The following is a 19,166-nucleotide window of genomic DNA, read 5'->3' as shown; positions in this document are numbered from 1 at the left end:
AATCATATCTTGCCCAATATCGACGGCAACTCATTTGCTCCAGGTGGCAGGTGGCAGCAGAGTATAAGAGATCAACCAGGGCCATGTTGCAAAAAATGCTTTTTTCCCCCCAGTGTTTTAAACAGATTTGTGAATAATGATTAAACTTAACTACAATCTAACGCTAAGTGCTACAAAACTGAAACAGATTCCTTAAAAAAAAATTAAAAAATATCTCACTTAGAGAGAGCTCAGTATTGTTCATTCGGTAATCTTACCGATTCAACATGTCATCATCATTGCTCTCTCTCTCTCTCTTTGTGTGTGTGTGTCTGTGTGTGTGTGTGCATATGTGCGTGCGTGTGAGTTTGTGTTTATTAATTCACCTGAAACCTATTAAAAATCCCATACCCTTCACCTAAACCGAATACTTCAGAATCCCGCTAGAGTGGTGAAGTTGTCAGGAGACCCGAGGAAAGATCAAAGAAAAGAAAGAAAAGTGAAATCCAGCACCGACCAGACACCACCTACTACCCACCCAGGAGCCCGGAGAGCCTCCCACCCCAACAAGGCCCACGCCCCAAGCCCAACGCAGCAGAACGGGGCACGGCAAGCCCACAGCCAAAGCTCTCCCCACAACCCCTGCCCACACCCGCCACCCACCACAACCCAGCCCCCGCCGCACCCCGGCCCCCAAATCCCCAGACCCCACCCCCCGAATGAATGAGTTACGTAATTTTTCAGGAAGCACAAAAAAAAATTACCATTTGCATCATGAGGAGATTTGTTTTGCAAAATAATTGGGCAATTATTTTAAAAGGGTGACAATAAGCAACTCTCAAATGTAGACATACGTTTTATGTCAAAACAACATTTGATGTGCATTAGTATGATCCAACTTTAATTAACAGAGAAAAAACATTCATTCAAAAGGCATTGAGCTGTATTTGATGAGATTTACTCTGTCGCAGTCAGAGGAATTATCATTTAACTCATTATTATGAAAGCCCGAAGGCACGCTTTACTTTCCTATTTGAAACTTATTTCAAAACTTATTATGCCTCAAAGGAGCAGAATACTCGAAGTGATGTTTTAAAAGAGGTCATCCCCTGTGACATGATGCCCTGTGACACTTGACTGCTATGAGCCCAACGAATACATTCACTTCTGTTGTAGAAAGTTTCTAATTGTCCTTAATGTCCCCCATTTTGATTCAATAAAGAAAATGTTCCTTATATTCTTCCTAGTTTTGTTTCCAGTGTGTTTGCTCATGACTTTGCTCAAATGTTTATACGGTATTAACGTGAGCTTATGTGCATGCGTGTCTGCAGACATTGTGGCGGGCAGCATAGGAGTTCGAGTTGGGGTCAGACACTGGGGCCACGACCCCATTGTAGGGTGCAAATCCGAGGCTAAACTGTGGAATAAACTAAATACCCTGAGCTCGGCACATGCGGGATAACTATTACTACGCTTACTGCACACTTCAAAAGATCATAACAAGAAATGTATCAAATACATTAACTTTTGCGAGCAGATTAGTTGGTAAAGATATGGTGCGTTCTTCACTCCTAGCTGTACAGTTAGCGCTAACTAGTTCACATTTATGTTTAGCCTCTATTAGCGTCAAGAGTTTTAGGAGCTGCTGTCAGCATTTGTGAAGCTCAAATTGTTTCTTAATGATCTGCGTGGACGGTCCACAGGAGTCATCATTTCTTAAAAGCAAAACCGGACCGTCCGTCATGCTTGTATGCTTGATGTGTATCTTGTTTAGCACTTGAGAGCCTGTAGTAAAAAATTATAAAAAAAAAAAAAGTGTAGAAATACACACAAATCCATCCATCCATCTATCCAGTAAATAACATGTCTTCATTTGTGAATGTATCCAATATTCTTACAAATAATTGTTTTTATTTCCATAGCTTGTTTAGACTGCAGCTAACCCCCCCCCCCCCCCCCCCCCACACACACACACACACACACACACTCACAGTTCACTAAAGACATTTGTGACATTTAAAATGTCAATTTGTCTCTTCCTGCGCCCAGACTAATGAAATGCTGGAGCTCCAAAGGAGTAGGATGAGGGAGGAGATCAAGGAGTATAAGTTCAGAGAGACCCGGCTGCTTCAGGATTACACAGAGCTGGAGGAGGAGAACATCACCTTGCAGAAATTGGTCTCGACACTCAAGCAGAGCCAGGTCAGTGCTGAGGCCGTGTAATAATCAAATGAAGGTTTTGGCACATCTTAGTGGGGAACATTCGGCTTCTCACATGAACTTCTATTTATAGCTACCTGCTGTTTTACACATTTGTCATCTGTCATGGCTTCCAACGGCAATTTGGTGTAACCTGCTTACCTTATTTCTCTGCACGCCACAAGCCATGACATTTTTCTTGTCCAGTATTGACACTATCTAGCCAATATGGATTATCCAGTGGCTACATAATGCTGCATTACTTTTACAACGCACCTAATTGCTGACCAAAAGACATATCCTGAAAAATGTCTCAACAAAGATAACATTGCTGACTTTTGATATTTAAAAAAAAAAATGTAAAAAAAAGGTAATAGTGAATTGTGCTTTGCCTGTTAGACCAGATCACCTTTGAAAAAGAGAGTTTTAGGTCAAATAAAGGGTTTGACTCATTTATTAATCGATTGTTAGCATTTAAAATTGGAGATATCGACAAACACTCCACTGCTTCATATTGAAATGTGTTTGTACTTCTTTTTTTTTTTTATTAATTAATTTATTTATTTTACAATTATTTAAGCACTAATTATATGCTGGGAATGGTAAATTGTTCAAGCAATAGTAAAAAAAGAAAAAAAAAGAAAAGGTAAGGTAAGGTACCCAATTATATTGTCAGGAATGTCCAAACTTTATCCACTGTGAGCCTTGGACAGAAAAAAATGTAAAGAAGATCGACATCTTGTACTATTGAACTTATTTATTTATATATATGTGTGTGTGTGTAACATTATCTTGAAACATTTACATTTTATTTTTGTTTATATATTTCAATTAAAAAATTGGATGATATATTCTTCTACTTAACTTTTTCATTTGGTTTTAAAAAATCAAATATTTTTATTTTCTTCAAGAACTCTCTAATAAATCATGAATAAATAATACACTATTTATAATGTAAAAAATTACATTATATCGTGTAGAGTAAAGTAGCACAACACCCCGTAACAAGGAAGTGATATATATGTTTTAACATATCTCTTGGTAGTATCTTGTAACATTAAGATAGTTTTAAATTCTGAATAATTAGACACTGGACTGGATTTAAGAGATTCCTGGACTAGATCAATCCAAACTGATCATTATTTCTCCTAATGGAGTTTGCTCCAATCCAAATATAATTGTTTGTGTGCTTATGCACAACCAATGAAGCACTTCCTTTCAGTAATGGAAAATGGCATTGCCCCAATGGAATAAGACCAGGACAAGGCACCCTGTCAAAATATTAAACGCCTCCAATGTGTTTTGTTTTACACAAGATCTCTTGTGGAGCTGCATTACCGGTGTTATTCTATATTGTCACATACCTCACCTCCTTGTTTTCAGGTCGAGTATGAGGGTCTCAAGCATGAGATTAAGGTGCTGGAAGAGGAGACCGTTCTGCTGAACAGCCAACTTGAAGACGCTTTACGTCTGAAAGAAATCTCGGCGGGACAACTTGAGGAGGCCCTGGATGCCCTCAAGAGTGAGCGTGAGCAGAAAAACAATCTGCGAAAAGAGTTGGCTCATCACCTCAGCCTCAGTGACAGCGTGTACGGGGCAGGGGCCCACATTGCCCTCACTGTCACTGGCGTCGAGGGCCTCAAGTTCCCGGAGGAGGTCAACGGAAGTGCCGGCACCAACAGCAGCAACGGCGGCGTTATTGCCACCGTCAACGGCAACAATGACGACAGTTGTCGGAACAACGCTCACCTTCATGCGGGCGCCATGTTGGCCAAAATGAATGGAGACTACCGTGCGGGCAGAAAGAACGAGGGTCTGCACCCGGTGCAGGACCTGTTTAGTGAGCTCAACCTGTCGGAGATGCAGAAGCTCACACAGCAGCTCATGCAGGTCAGTGAAGGAAATAGAAATGGCGGTAAGATGCCTCGCACTAAATATTTTCGGATCAGTAGGACAACAATGCGAGCAGAGGTGCATCCCATAAAGATGATTGAGAATAGTCAGTGTTTGTGTATGAAGTGTACAATAACATTACTGTAAATAATTTGATTAAGCCTCACTGGATGTTTAGTTATTGTCAGTTAATGTATGTCAGTATCATAAGACCAGTGATAATTAAATGTTTATGACATAAAAAGGCAGCCAGAATGTTTTTACTCCTGTAATATAAATTGCGAATATCCTCAGTCCGCTTTGGTTACTGTTTGCATGATCTAAATATTTTTAGTAACAAAGTTCTGTTCAATTACAACGAGAAACTTTGACATTTGGCGTTTGCAATGTTGTTGCTCAAATCAACATTGCCTGTTTAACTCATTCACTGCCATTGACGGCTATAATTGTCAAAAATTCATTTGAACTATTTCTATTAGTTTAACTTTTTTTTCTTTTGTTAAAAAGAGTATGAAAACCTACATTTTTGGGGGGTACATTTAGAACAGCTATGAAATTTGTGAGTAATCACGAGTTAACAGGTGAAGTCATGCGATTAATTCCGATTAAAAACTTTAATCGCCTGACGCCCCGAATTTTTTATCTTTTCTTTTTTTTTTTCATTCACTGCCATTGACGGCTATAAACGTCAAAATTTCATTTGAACTATTTCTATTTAACATTGTTTTCCCACTTTTGTTAACAAGAGCATGAAAACCTAGAATTTTATTATCGTACATTTAGAACCGATATAAAATTTTTTGATTAATCGTGAGTTAATTAGTGAAATCATGCGATTCATTGCAATTAAAAAATGTAATCGCCTCTTGCCCCTCATTTTTTAATGATCTTTAAAAAAAAAAAAAAAAAAAAAAAAGGAATTTATGGCAGTGAATGAGTTAAAGATCAGGCAGCAGCAGAGAGAGCTGTTGTGATGCATGTGCGTGGGCCATCCGGAGGGCTGTCAGAGTGATTAGTACGTGATTGCCACAGTGAAGAGACATACAGAGACTGGCGTCTTCTGCTTTTGGGCTAGAAACACAACGATGCGCCAGCCTCGCGGACACGAAGACTATGCTTAGCACATGATTAAGTGATTCCATACACAATATGGACAAAAATCTTAAATCAACAAATTATTCAATCAGGGGTTAAGCCACGCCCCCCCCCCCCCCATTTAAGGTTGTGCCAGCTGCTTACAAGTCAGTTATCTGATGGTGCCAGAATTGCTGTCTACAAAAATAAAGCCCTAAATTTTTATTCTTTATAGTGTTTTTTCCACTGATAGTGCAGTCTTGAAGCAATGTCAACAGTGTCTCACTAAACTGTTCTTTATTTTAGGACCACCTTAAAGCATTTCCTGATGCTCTAATTATTTTTATTAAGCTCTATACATCATTGTCTTTTATGAATGTCAAATCCGTCCTACAGATAGAGCGTGAGAAAGCGGCACTGCTCATGAACCTGCAGGAATCGCAGACCCAGCTGCAACACACGCAAGGCGCCCTAACTGAGCAAAGCGAGTGCGTCCATCGCCTCACGGAGCGCGTCAACGCCATGAAGCATCTCACCGGCGGCAAAGAGCTGGAGGATCCTCAAGAGAGTGAGAAACCCGCTGGCGGATCCCTGTCACCGCAAGCTAATGGTCACTGTGATGTGGACGTACGTGGCTTTGAGGTCTTGGAGTGTAAATACAAGGTGGCAGTGACGGAGGTGATCGACCTGAAAACAGAGTTGAAGGCCTTGAAGGAGAAGTACAACCAGGCTGCGGAGGGGCAATCAGATGGGCACAGTGGCGACAGAGTGCATGCATTGGGAGAACAGGTTTGTTGTCACTATTTTTTTTTTAAAAACATCACTTCAGAAGGCAACAGTACTCACTCTTTCTCTTGCTCTTTCTTTCTGTCTCACTCTTTCTCACTCTCTTTATCTCTCACATTCTCTAACACTCCCTCTCTCTCTTTGTCTCTCTCTTTGTCTCTCTCTTTCTCTCCCCCCCTCTGGCTTCATTCCCCCCTCTCTTTCTCTGTCTCTGTCTCTCTCTCTCCCTCACACTCTCTCACTCTGCCTCCCTTTCCCTCGCTCTCTCTCTCACTCTCACACTCCCATTCTCTAACCCTCCCTCCCTCTCTCTCTCTTCTCTCTCACTTTCTCTCTCTGTCTCTCTCCCCCCACACACTCTCACTCTCACCCACTCTCTCACTCTGCCTCCCTTTCCCTCTCTCTCTCTCACTCTCTCAATCTCTCCCATTCTCTAACCCTCCCTCTCTCCCTCTCTCTCTCTCTCTGGCTTCATTCCCTTTCTCTCTCTCTCTCACTCTCTCTCTCTCTCTCTCTTTCTCTCTCTCTATGTTTTCTGTCTCTCTCCCCCCACAGACTCTCTCTCTCTCACCCACTCTCTTACTTTGCATCCCTTCCCCTTTCTCTCACTCTCTCTCTCCCATTCTCTAACCCTCCCTTTCTTCTCTCTCTCTAACCCTCCCTCTCTCTCTCTCTCTCACTCTCTCTGTCTCTCTGACTCTCTGTCTCTCTGTCTCTCTCTCTCCCCACCACACTCTCTCTCTCTCACCCACTCTCTCACTCTGCCTCCCTTACTCTCTCTTGCTCTCTCTCTCTCACTCTCTAATTTGCTGTCTTACTCTCTCTCTGTCTCTCTCTCTTTCCCCACACTCTCTCTCAGCCACTCTCTCACTCTGCCTCCCTTTACCTCTCTCTCTCACTCTCTCTTTCTCTCTCCTTCTCTCTGTCTCTCCCCCTCTGCCTCTCTGATAACCTGTTCCTCTCTCTACCCCTCTCTTTCTCCCCCTCCTTCCCTATCTTTCTCTCTCTCCGGTGTAAACACTGCGCCTGAAAAATATCTTAATGTGGCCTCTGAAAAAAGTCATAGCAACTTATCTGTCTCCATACACTGCATATTACATAATTATCATACTGTACAGTGGAACTTTAGCTATCAAACACAATTTTGCCCTTAGAATATAATAGAATTAGCAATAATTTGTTATAGGGTAAAATTATCACCATCGTAAAACTTTTAGGCAGATGTGGGCATTCCGTCAGTACTAACAGACTGTCCATCAGTCCGTCAATGAAGGAGGCTAAACAAGACAAGAACCTTAAAAAAAAAAAACGGTTGGACTAAGCACTGACAGAAATAGGACTTTGTCCGTAATGGTCACTAACAAGGTCGCTTACCAACAGGCTTTTCAGTCCGTCGCTGACGAATGACGGACTGATGAAATACCGACCTCTATCGGTCCTAAAATAATAGTGACAAAGTGATGACGTAAGTATAGTCAAAATAAAATGATGGACTGATAATTGCAGTTTGGTTCAGTTTGAAAAAAAATGATGGCCGATGATGAATGACAGACCAGCAAACTTGTATAAATTACCCACCTGTGCCTTTAAGAACAGTATTTAGGAATATATGTGCATGTGTAAAAATAAATTGACCACTCATAATGTAAAAAAGTTGTTGTTTTGTAGGCGGATTTTAAAATTGGGTTGCAGGTGCCACATACATTGCTTTATAACCTTCCACTTTAGAGTTTCCACTTTTCCCATGAACATCCCCAAAATGCTATTACAGTATTATTGATATTACGAGTAGTTAATTTTCTACAATTGAGTTTGCAAATGAATCATTACTTTAATGTAGAGTTGGCATATTCTTCTAACGTTCTATTCAGGTAAGCCATTTGGAGACCGGCTTACGGGAAGGCCGTGAGAGGGTGGCGAGCCTGGAGGCGGAGTTACGCGCATCCGTGAGCACTGCAGCAGAGAGCCAGACCCTGCTGAACACGGCGCAGGACGAGCTGGTGACCTTCAGCGAGGAGCTTGCGCAGCTCTACCACCACGTGTGTCTGTGCAATAATGAGACACCCAACCGCGTCATGCTCGACTATTACCGGCAGAGCCGAGTCACACGCGGCGGCAGCCTCAAAGGCTCCGAAGACCCCCGGGCTTTCCTCACACCCCGCCTGGCACGACGCCTGGCAGCGGTTTCGGCACTCTGCTCCTCTGAGGCTCAGCGCAGTCCTGTGGACTCCCCGTCCAAAGACCCCCACCACAACAACGCGACCACCAACGCAGCGGACTCTCCGGCTCCCCACGGCAGCCCTACTCGCAACAACATCGGCTCTCCTGTCACCATCATGTCCCCTTGCCCATCACCGGTGCCCTCGGAGGCGGGGGGAGACCTGCGGAAGGAGCCCATGAACATCTACAACTTAAACGCCATTATCAGAGACCAGATCAAGCACCTGCAGAGGGCTGTTGACCGCTCCCTGCAGCTGTCCAGGCAGAGGGCTGCAGCCAGAGAGCTCGCACCCATGCTTGATAAAGACAAGGAATTGTGTATGGAGGAAATCCTGAAGCTCAAATCCCTTCTTAGTACCAAAAGAGAGCAGATAGCCACACTCAGACTGGTTCTGAAGGCCAACAAACAGGTAAAAACAACAACTTCTTTATATCTAGAAAACGCCACAAAAAGAAACCAAGGATGGACATCAATTATCTTTTGAATGAGCAATAAGTGGGCTGTCCTTGACCAGCTGTTTTGCATACCATCTCACAGTTTTGTTGTTAGTGTTCATTTTGTCAATGAAAACTAAACGAAAATATTTTCGTCAACGCACATTTTTCACTGGACTAAAACGGGACTAGACTAGACTAATAAACAATAAGTGGGACTAAATCAGTATGCATTTTCGTCGACTAATGTAAACGAGACGAAAATGATATGATTTTGTAAAATCTCGTCTCTGCTAATCTGTCACTGTGACACACCCCCTTTCAAATCTGCAGCTCGGGAGTGCAACATGCACAAACACATGGGACAGGCAGGAGGTGAATTCACGGTTAAACGTTAAAAATAAAAATAAAATTATAGTTATAATGTAACAGTTCCAACAATAATGTTAATCCCACCGCTAAATAATGCTGGCTAATTTACTGGCTCGTACCATGGAGCCATAGTAGCCACTCGTTGATATCCTGTATTTGTGTGTGAAGTTTTTTTCATCAAAAAGATGAGATAAAATTTTATGTGAAATAGTTTTAGATCCAAAATGTTCAACATATTCTGCTGACAAAAAAAAAATATATATATAGGGGTAAAATGATTGTCTTGACTAAAACTAGACTAAAACGTTGACAGTTTTTGTTGACTAAAACTAGACGAATAAACTTAGTTTTTTTGGGGGGGACTAATATAAAATGCTAGATTTATAGTAGACTAAAAATGGTCTACATAAAAACGGATGAGGTTACTTAACTATGATAAAAACTAACAAGCATGATTGAAACTGGTCTAAAACTGAGACTAAATCTTAAAATGGTGGATAAAATTAACATTAGCTGCTGTTTGACATCTCTAAGGTCAATTGTGAGGGCCATATTTTAAATGGATCTGAGATCACAGCATGGTTCAGCGCAGAATATCTTTGAATGACGATGCTGTAATGTGTGCTTTTGACAGAACTTTTAAAACACCGTTTATTAAAAGGTGATTGTTCACATTGCAGACAGCAGAGGGAGCACTGGCCAATCTGAAGAGCAAATATGAAAATGAAAAGGCGATGGTGACAGAGACGATGATGAAGCTGAGGAACGAGCTAAAGGCCCTCAAGGAAGACGCGGCCACATTCTCCTCGCTCAGAGCAATGTTTGCCACTAGGTGAGAGCACTTGCAGTCGTTGGTGGAAATCATGACTTGCTCATTGATTTGAAGAAACGTCGCAGCGATTCTCTTTTTGTCATATCTTTGCAGATGTGATGAATATGTTACGCAGCTGGATGAGATGCAGAGGCAACTGGCAGCAGCAGAAGATGAGAAGAAGACATTGAACTCTCTCCTCCGTATGGCCATCCAGCAGAAACTGGCCTTGACCCAACGGCTGGAAGATCTCGAGTTTGACCATGAGCAGATATATCGTGGTCGCGGTGCAAAAGTGCCCAAGATAAAAAGCAGCCCGCCAAAAGTAAGTGACAAAGAACTTAGTGGGTCACAGGACTTAGATGTAGTCCATGTCGAAGTAATCATACAAACACATTTGATAACACAAGAGGAATACACAAATTAAAATGAAGGCAAAACGGCCACATGACTGTTTTTCAGTATGTTTTGCTCGTATGCAGTGCCCCCTTTTGGCAAACCCTTTAAACTGCAGCATGATTAGACACATTGCTATTTTAAATTCTATAAAACTATATTAATTCCTATTCATTCATTCAACATTAGAGTAGGTTTATTCGTAGAACACTATTAACTTTCAGGTTACTGTATAAAAACGAAAATCAAGCAAAGATACAGCGTTACAAATACACATCCTGTATCATCCTTGCACATGTTTGCCACAAGATAGCAGTGTATTTTCTGATTTGATTTAAACACTTGTCCTAATGCAGTTGGAAGAGATTTATTTATTTATTTTTTGCAAGATTATAGTAAATGCCATATGTTTAACTTTATGGAACAAGGGTAACCATATATTACTAGCATTACTTGAAAAAATAAGTGTGAAAAATGTAATGGTTTGTTTTGGAGAAGTTGGATGTAGGCTTGCATGATACAGCATGAACCCTGTGAACCTTTGCATCTTTTTGTACGATACAACTGAAAGCAATATTGAATGTATAAGTATGTACTTGAAAGGGGTCACGTGACAATTGGCCCGTCGCAGCTGAGGTCAGCGGGCAGCCATCTTACATTGCCACTGTTATTGACAACTTATGTTTGGTTTCAGCTGAAGACATTTATCAGTGCAGGTTTTACGCTAGGGTCTTGGTATGGAGTAATGAGAGCCTCTCAAAGAATGAACTTCACACCCTCCATCGGCCATTCAGAATATATTTTCTCAGTATCGTATTTTGAATTTTGACTGACCGAGGTTAGGTTTACATTTAGCAGCAAATTTTGTCCTGATGGGCTTTGCTTTCATTTCATTGTTGATGGTTCAGACAACAAGATGTAGATGAATCTTTGAGTAGCAGTAGTAGAGAAAATCAGAATGCAAAAATTAGAAAATTAGAATCCAAATTCTGAACAATAAAATGTGCATGTAGCGTTGTCCCAGACTTATTGGGACAACTGTATGCCACATATTGTGCCATTTTCACAGGCGTAGAGACAAATCAATGTCATTAAGTTAGGCGCGCTTAGCGAGTGGCAGTGCAATATGGCCGCCGGTGACTTCACTTCACCACTGCGATTAAGCTGGTGAGAACGCAGTAGGATCTAACCCAAAAATAAATGCTATGTAATGAGTGAACACTTTTTAGGGTACTTAAATGCATTTTTTTTTAAAGATTCATTAATATAAGAAAAGAAAAAGAATGACAGGGAAGCACAAGGATATGGAGTGGCGTGTGCTCATCAAATTATGAACACATTACAGTGCTAACATTTTGTACCCTTTGCTACTAAAAGCTTGTGATCTCTGACAATGCATTCCCCTGACTGGTCCTCATAGTTTTGTCTGTCTGTCTAAACCGTGAGCATCATGACTGCGTGTATCTGTCTAATTGATCAGTTTCTTGTAGATTGTCAGCAGCCTGCTGCCTCACTATCGTCATTCTCCACACAGCTAAGGCGAGGGAGAATTTCCTTAGCATACAGGTAACATGCTGTATAACGTTCTGTTGATCTAGAACAGGGGTTACCAACCTTCTTGAAACTGAGAGCTACTTCCTGGCTACTAGTTAATGCCAAGGGCTACGAGTTTGATACACTCTTCTGAAACAACACATCGACATATCTTGAATTATGCTATTATTATTCATTGTATTTAGCTATGTGAATATATTCATCCTGTTCATTATCAACAATTATCTTACAAGGTAGGAAATGTATTTCCTAATTATCTCTTAGTGTTTAAATTTTTTGATGAGCACTTCTGGAAAGTCCTAGGAAATACCAATGCCTCATCACTGGTGGATAATTTTTACAACAGGCCCACAAGCTACTGATGCGGCGCATCAGTGTTGTTGGTGACCCCTGATCTGCACTACTGAATCTATCTATCTATCTATCTATCTATCTATCTGTCTGTCTGTCTGTCTGTCTGTCTGTCTGTCTGTCTGTCTGTCTGTCTGTCTGTATGTCTGTCTGTCTGTCTGTCATGGCAGCTGCTGACCAATCTTAAGGCATGGTAGTCAACCTTTGTTTCTACCCGTTTTGGTATTCTGATCCTTTGAAGATCATTTGATAAAAACAACATTGGTGGAGATTTTTCCTGCTTTTGTGAGGACTGCATGAATAATTCCAGCCCTATTTCTTGTTTGCATGGTCATCAGAGAACAAGGCCAATCAGTTTAAATTGGACAAAGTGGAAAAATAAGGACATAATATAATTGTCTCAATGGAAACATTTACATTTAGACATGATACAAGTTAGTTAGTTTAGCTCATTGAGACCTTCACTGCATATATATATAATTTTTATTTTTATTTGTGGGGGGGGGGGGCTTCATCAGAAGCTATACTGTACAAAAAAGCTATACATGTTTCTTATTGTACAGCAACTCCAACTGCATATATTTTCTCTGCGATCACTGTTTGTGTTTTCTGCATCCTTCCAGTCCTAAATTTCGTGCTGACCTTCAAGAACACAAAGCAGTTTTGTCCAGCAGCAGGAAAATATTCTCCCCTTGTGACCTTCGTAACTGCCTGGCCCACCAACCCCAACCCCCTGGCACCTACCCCGGGACCTAACCCCTGTCCACTGGGAGTGGCATTCCTATGCATGGGTCCCCTCACGGAAGCCCTACAAAGATGTCACTGGATTCCATAACTCAGAAGTGCTTCCTGGCCCACTGGATCCGTGTGCCACAAGGGATAGGCGTGCGCGCACACGTGAACAATCCTATGACTTTTTCTCCTTTATTTGTATGTATTATTATTAACTGTTAATAATGGTGATTATTTATTTTATAGATATTTATTATTATTGAAATGGTGTTTTCTCTTGGCTGGTCATTCCTCAGCTATGACTTAATTTTTAACCAAATCCAAACACTGCAGCATTAAAAGGGAGATCAGTAGTAAAGAATTTCTTGCGGCGGTCATGGCTGGATTGAAAGGACCTTCCTAACTTCACTAGTCTTTCTTTGGATGCTTGTGTTTTTATACAAATATTTTTTGCAAAGCATGATACTTTTATAACTGCTGTACTTTTATTATTTTTTTAATTTTATTTTAGAGCAGCCTCCAGGAATGTGACTATATCTGCACTTGGCTCATTTCTCATCAGAGACTGAGTTAGATGAGTTTCTTTGAGATTAGGGCTGTTGGCCTGAGTTTTTGCCTTTTGAGTTGCACAGGTTCGAGTGACCATGTAGGGACCAGAGCTCTCCTTTTTTTAAATATGTCAACAATAATTTAACAAGGTGTGCCTCTTCATTAGTGTTTTTTACTGTCACCATATTTAACACGGCAATAGACGTCAAACATGCATTTGAACTATTTCTATTAGTTTAACATTTTTTCTACTTTTGTTAACAAGAGTATGAAAACCTATATTTTTTTATTGTACATTTAGAACAGATATAACATTTGTGATTAATTGAGAGTTAACTAGTGAAGTCATGCGATTAATTACGATTAAAAATTGTAATCGCCTGACACTATAATAATAATAATATACAATAATATTCTTTAAGTCACGTCAGGCGATTAATATTTTCAATTGTAATCAATCACATGGCTTCAATAGTTAACTCTTGATTAATCACACATTTTATATCTGTATTTCTAAAAAAAAAATCTAGGTTTTCATACTCTTGTTAACAAAAGTGGAAAATTTTTAAACTAATAGAAATAGTTCAAATTAATTTTTTACGTCTATAGCCGTGAATGGCAGTGAATGAGTTAAAACAAGTAATTTGTCTTTTCTCAGAGGTCTTCTGTTTTATCTATAAAGTTACAATAAAACTTTCTATGAGAAATGTATGTAGGGAATTCTGGAACTGGTTTAGGTTTTACACATAGGAGTTCTTGAGAACTTATGGGCATTAACTAAAAATTTCGGGTAAATTTGGGGTTTATGATACTATATGTCATCATATACAAACTTAAATATGACATATCTATCCTCATTTGCCCTCATGTTACATGTTGTGATGATGGCAAATGGTTATCTCATGCTTCCTTCACACAGTATGCAGTACTGTCCAAGCACAACTGACAACAATATACAGTCACACCCAACACTGTAAAACTAGCTCCTACTTCCTTCGTCGTGAAGACACTACGAGAAGGTGGGGGGAAAAATTTTTTATTAGTCAATTTGTCACAGTTACAACAGGAAATGCAACTATTTTAATCTGACACAAGTGACTGAGATGAATAGCCTTTTTTATGATTTTTTTCCCTTTTTTTTTTACATTTTTGTCCTGCCATGTTTAGCATTGTGTCTCTCCACTCATTCATCGCTGACATTCTAATGAGAAACGAATGATATTTGAACATAAGCCCATGTTTAAAATTGCATTTCTGAATGGGTTGTTTCTTGTTGTATCTGTGCATTTGTATTATCTTTACTCCTCCTGGTTCACTGGTGATCAACCTGTCTTGGTCTGCTCGCACAATATAGCAGGATATAAGGAGAACGACTAAAAACGATAAACGTAGTTGAATGCTGAAGCTACAATTCATTTTTGTTTTTCCTCTCTTTAAAACTGCATTTGATTGGTTTCAGAAATAAATAACAGATTTGGTGATTATGTCTTTCAATTTTATGATGAAACGGAAATATAAGAGACAAACGAGCTATTTTACACTTTTAATATGACAATGTTGCTGAAAGGTGTTCATTGAACATTATATTGTGTTGGTTGCAGTCAGTGGTATAGAAATGTAGAGTATTATAGTGGGAAGTGATACTAAAATTTTACGTGGCTAATTAAAGTTACCTAAGATGCAGAGCAGGAAAAAAAAGTTTGACTCTTCCCGCAGAGAAGGGATGAGTTTGTTGTCTTTTGCAATCCAAAACAAATGGCCAAATCCAAAAAACGTGGCACTACCATAGCAAGAATGATAAAGTGAGAAGTTACTGAAAGTTGTGGTTGATCAAACAGTACAATATTCTACTGTATTTTAATTTAGTCCTGTAGGTGGCGGTGTTGCTCATAAAGTAGTTTATAACTGACAGCAAGAGAAAAAAAAACATTGCCACTGGAATTTGGGGTTTCTGCTAGCCTAGCAATACAAATCAACATTCAAAGACCTGCTCTATTTGTATTAGTTTTGTTATGTTGTTTAAAGAAATTAATAAAAAAAAGACGCACGTCGTACCCATAGTATTAAAAAAAATAATAATAATAATAATCTGTGCCTGTGCTTGGCGATGTCATGATCTTCCTTATGGGGCTGTTGCTCAATTCTTGCTACAGTTGCTGAATTACATTGCCATTCTGTAATAATTACATTTTGTACTTACCTAGAACATTTGAGTACTTTATTTGTAAGAATACAATAAACACAAAGCATCGGGGTTTAGGTTCGTTTTATTCATATTCAAACAACATATGAAATTGACAAGACATCAGTGAAATACCTACTGTATATGCCTCAGCATGTCTTTACAACTGAATCGAAAAACTTTTGCAATTGGCTACTAACTTGATTTCCATCCGCAGTGAGTGAGTGTTATTAGATTTTTAGTGCTGTGCTGTTTGTGACTTGTGAATCGCTTACCAAACAATTGTTCTCTGAACTATACATTTGACCACCGTCACTTTTCAGAATTTGCTAAAAGTTTTCAAACAATTTTTAACAGTGGCTAAATTTGTTGGTAGGTGCTTGTTTTGCAACTTGCTAGAGTCGTCTTAAAATAAAAGTGCTAAATTGGGGGAGTCAGTAGGTGGAGTTAACCTTGCTCGCTAGCGATGACGTCATTAAGGAAAAGTAGTTGACACACCTGATACATGCATGCAACTGTACTCCGTACGTACAAACGCCACATGTTTTATTCCCTTTTTACCACAGCGTCCGTCGCGTCACCCTTTTTTATTAAAAGAGAAACATTTTAAAGGGGAGTTTGAAGATTTTTTGTTTTACGTGTCTGTGGCTACTTGTGAATGAGTCTAATTTGGGAGTCTCGATGCTGGAGGAGCGTTTGTCACACACAAGCATGGAGGGCTTTAGGAGAGTCGCTTTTCGCAGGAAACAAGAAAGTCTGGAGGTGGAAGGAGACACAGGTGAGCTCATAAGTTTTCTACCTCAAGTGATGCTGTTTCTTTCTTGGCAATTTAAATGCGCTTAATCTGCAACACGTTGATGTGTGTTTGACTAACGTTGATGTGTGTTTGACTATGACGATACATTTGGATCAGTGTTGTGAAATTGGAAAAATTGTGGTGAGCAAACAAGACAGTTACGTATATATTTTTCCTATGTTTACACACCACTGCTTACTTACTCAAGTGGCTGAGCAGGTATGAATGTTTGCAGGCAAGTTACAGCCTGTTGTGACTACAAGCTGGAGGGCTCAAGTTTTTCCCCCCTCAACCCCATTGTGATTAACATGCAATGTGCAAGGTGGCGCTTCAACGTATTAGTTATTATTAGTTAACGTTCAGCAGTTTTCTTTTTCTTTTTTTGTGTGGGGTGGGGCATTTGCTTTCTGCAAGCGTATTAGCAGGGAGTAGCTTAAGTCTGAGCTGGCTACTCTGCATGTGCAAACATGCAAGTGAGAACAGTGCCTGCACTTGTAATGTGAACTTCGCTCTCTTGTTATAGCTCTAAAGAGTGTGCAGGGTTCGGGTAATACAGTAGTTGGCAATGACATCCAAGGCTCTGCTGGTCTAAACATTGTCACAACAACTTACGCCACCTAAATTGTTCCATCAATTTACAATATTTTATTCTCAATATGTCTATTCTCTTCATTTGGTATCCTTTCTCTTGGCTGTACTATGGCAAACAGATTCAATGTTGGACTATACTGTATTTTCTCTCTCTCCAGAGTTTATATAGTTTCATGCTCTCCAGAGTTCAATTAAAGAGTCAAACAAACGCTGACTGAGAGGGGAAACATGTCTGGGAATAGTTATTGTCTACTCCTATAGTGTTAATTAAACTCTCGTTTAGTGAGTTGAAAATAAGCACTCTCTCCCAGTGGTTCACTCAAACTGGAATTTGATCCCCAGTAGCCCAAATCTTACATAAGTGGTGCATTCCATATCTAGCTGTCTCATCTCTTGATGAATCGTAATGGTGATCAAAAATCTTGGTAAAATACTTGAGAACATGGCAACCAAAAGTACATCAGTTATTCGGCAAAACAACTTTGAGAGCACCTCTTTTGGAGAGATCATTTCAGCCATGTCACTGGGGACCAGTCACTGTGAGTGAAAATTGACTTTATGGGCCCAAACTCCTTTTGTTTGAATGTCAGTTTCCCAGTGATAAGTGAGGAGGAAAATGACATTGACTCATCTCTCAAAATGGAAGAGTGCAGCTACAAAAGCTAAGTAAAATATTGGAAGATCAACTCTTAGAAATAGCACCTACTCTAGACACCATTTCACTCTGAAAATGTTAAAATTACATTTTGGGAGTTAAAATCAACTCCCAAAAATGTAAGCCTGCAATTTTAACACTCCAATTCTGGCTGTGTACAGAATTAACAGTGTCGATTTCAACAATGTCTTTCTGACCACTAGTCATTACTTTTGAATATATATTTTTCCAGATATCTGTAATGTAGTTGTGGTTAGTTGAAACTACGGCAATTCAGTTTGGGCCTGTCAAAACGGAATTACCAAAATGACAGATATCTGCAAAATGGTTAAATTTTTTCATTTACAGGTATATATGTCATTTTGCCTAGTTAAAACTTAACACACCATTTGTTCTGGGTGAAATTATGTTGCACATATCTGAAATGCCAATTGTGGGTAGGAGAGATTTATTTAGGGATATCTAAAATGTTATTTTGGATTAAACAAAACTGAATTACACATATCTCTTCACACATACAGTACATGTAGTCTATTCCGAGTTCATCTTGTATGTGACACCATGTCAGGCTAATTAGCAATATTCAAATTCATTTTTCACAGAGCCACCTCACAAAAGGATTCCTCGAATTGATTGGTCAGACCAAAACTTGCTACAGCCAAGCCTATTTCGATTAGTAAACACATCTGTCACCACTAAGACTGAATATTGTCTGTCAATCAAAACTGGGTGTTCTTAGATATAAATGCAGAATGTTGCTACTGGACTGGGTTTTAGATTGTGAAGGCGCCGCTAAAGGAGTGAATGTTTATTTGCTCTTATTCTGATGCAGTTTGCCTGAGTAAACTAAGAATGTGTACCGAAAAACAAAAACTGCTGAATTATTATTCATCACGTTTAATTTGCCTCCGTGCTGAGTTAGTATGAGTGTTAACAATCAGCAAACTCCCATTGTGCCTTGTGGATCCAGTTCTAATGTTTTTTTCCATAGTGGGAGTGACTATCAAATAAAATCAAGTATTTGCCATCATGCATTAAGCCCAGTACTAAAAATATGTTGTTATTTAAAAATCCTGTGAGGTCGTATTTGTTCTAAGAATTGAAATGATTCCAAAGCTCTTTTGGCATTTTTAGAAAAGGTCATTATTCAATAATTACTCCCTGTATAAGCAATTCATTTAGCACCTTTTTTTGATTAAGTAAACAAATATCAACTTGATGATGTGTGTGGGTCATTCCAGAATTGGAGGACATTTTACGTCCCACCAATCAAATTTTAACTAATCCATATACAAAATACTAACATGCAGTTTCTGAGTGAAATTACTTGTCCTGGGACTAAATCTTAAAAAAAAAAAAAAATTTTTTTTTTACTAAGACATTTTTATTGTACATTTAAAACAGATATAAAATGTGTGATTAATTGTGAGTTAACTAATAAAGCCATGCGATTATTTACGCCCAAAAAAATATTTAACCGCCTGAAGCCCCAAATTAAAAAAAAAAGTTTTTTTTTAATGAATTTGGACAGCAGCAACACCTCACTGAACAGCTATCCAGCTTCTACTCCTGAGAGAAAGCTAGCATTTGT

At 39.4% G+C, this 19,166-nt stretch overlaps 2 protein-coding genes across 3 annotated transcripts in view; both read left to right on the top strand.

Moving 5' to 3' along the window:
- Positions 1–12,840, top strand: part of bicd1a (bicaudal D homolog 1a) — a 32,878-nt gene extending 20,038 nt beyond the window's left edge. Inside the window, exons 3-10 of one of the 2 annotated variants that reach the window (XM_086072803.1) lie at positions 2,029–2,181; positions 3,562–4,068; positions 5,542–5,934; positions 7,803–8,561; positions 9,639–9,790; positions 9,884–10,094; positions 11,656–11,731; positions 12,694–12,840. In XM_086072803.1, coding sequence (XP_085928929.1) covers positions 2,029–2,181; positions 3,562–4,068; positions 5,542–5,934; positions 7,803–8,561; positions 9,639–9,790; positions 9,884–10,094; positions 11,656–11,703 — 2,223 coding nt within the window. In that variant the 3' untranslated portion in view covers positions 11,704–11,731; positions 12,694–12,840. The remainder of the gene's footprint in view (positions 1–2,028; positions 2,182–3,561; positions 4,069–5,541; positions 5,935–7,802; positions 8,562–9,638; positions 9,791–9,883; positions 10,095–11,655; positions 11,732–12,693) is intronic. The other variant, XM_086072804.1, reaches the window with a different exon arrangement.
- A 3,177-nt stretch (positions 12,841–16,017) lies between these two features.
- Positions 16,018–19,166, top strand: part of fgd4a (FYVE, RhoGEF and PH domain containing 4a) — a 59,997-nt gene continuing 56,848 nt past the window's right edge. Inside the window, exon 1 of the mRNA XM_086072805.1 lies at positions 16,018–16,311. Coding sequence (XP_085928931.1) covers positions 16,215–16,311 — 97 coding nt within the window. The 5' untranslated portion in view covers positions 16,018–16,214. The remainder of the gene's footprint in view (positions 16,312–19,166) is intronic.

Source organism: Leptonotus elevatus, chromosome 4 (genome assembly GCF_054856555.1).
Source record: "Leptonotus elevatus isolate MCC_2025b chromosome 4, RoL_Lele_1.0, whole genome shotgun sequence".
Classification (NCBI taxonomy): Eukaryota; Metazoa; Chordata; class Actinopteri; order Syngnathiformes; family Syngnathidae; genus Leptonotus; species Leptonotus elevatus.
The sequence above is the reverse complement of the archived record's forward strand: the minus strand, read 5'-3'. Positions and strand labels throughout refer to the sequence as shown.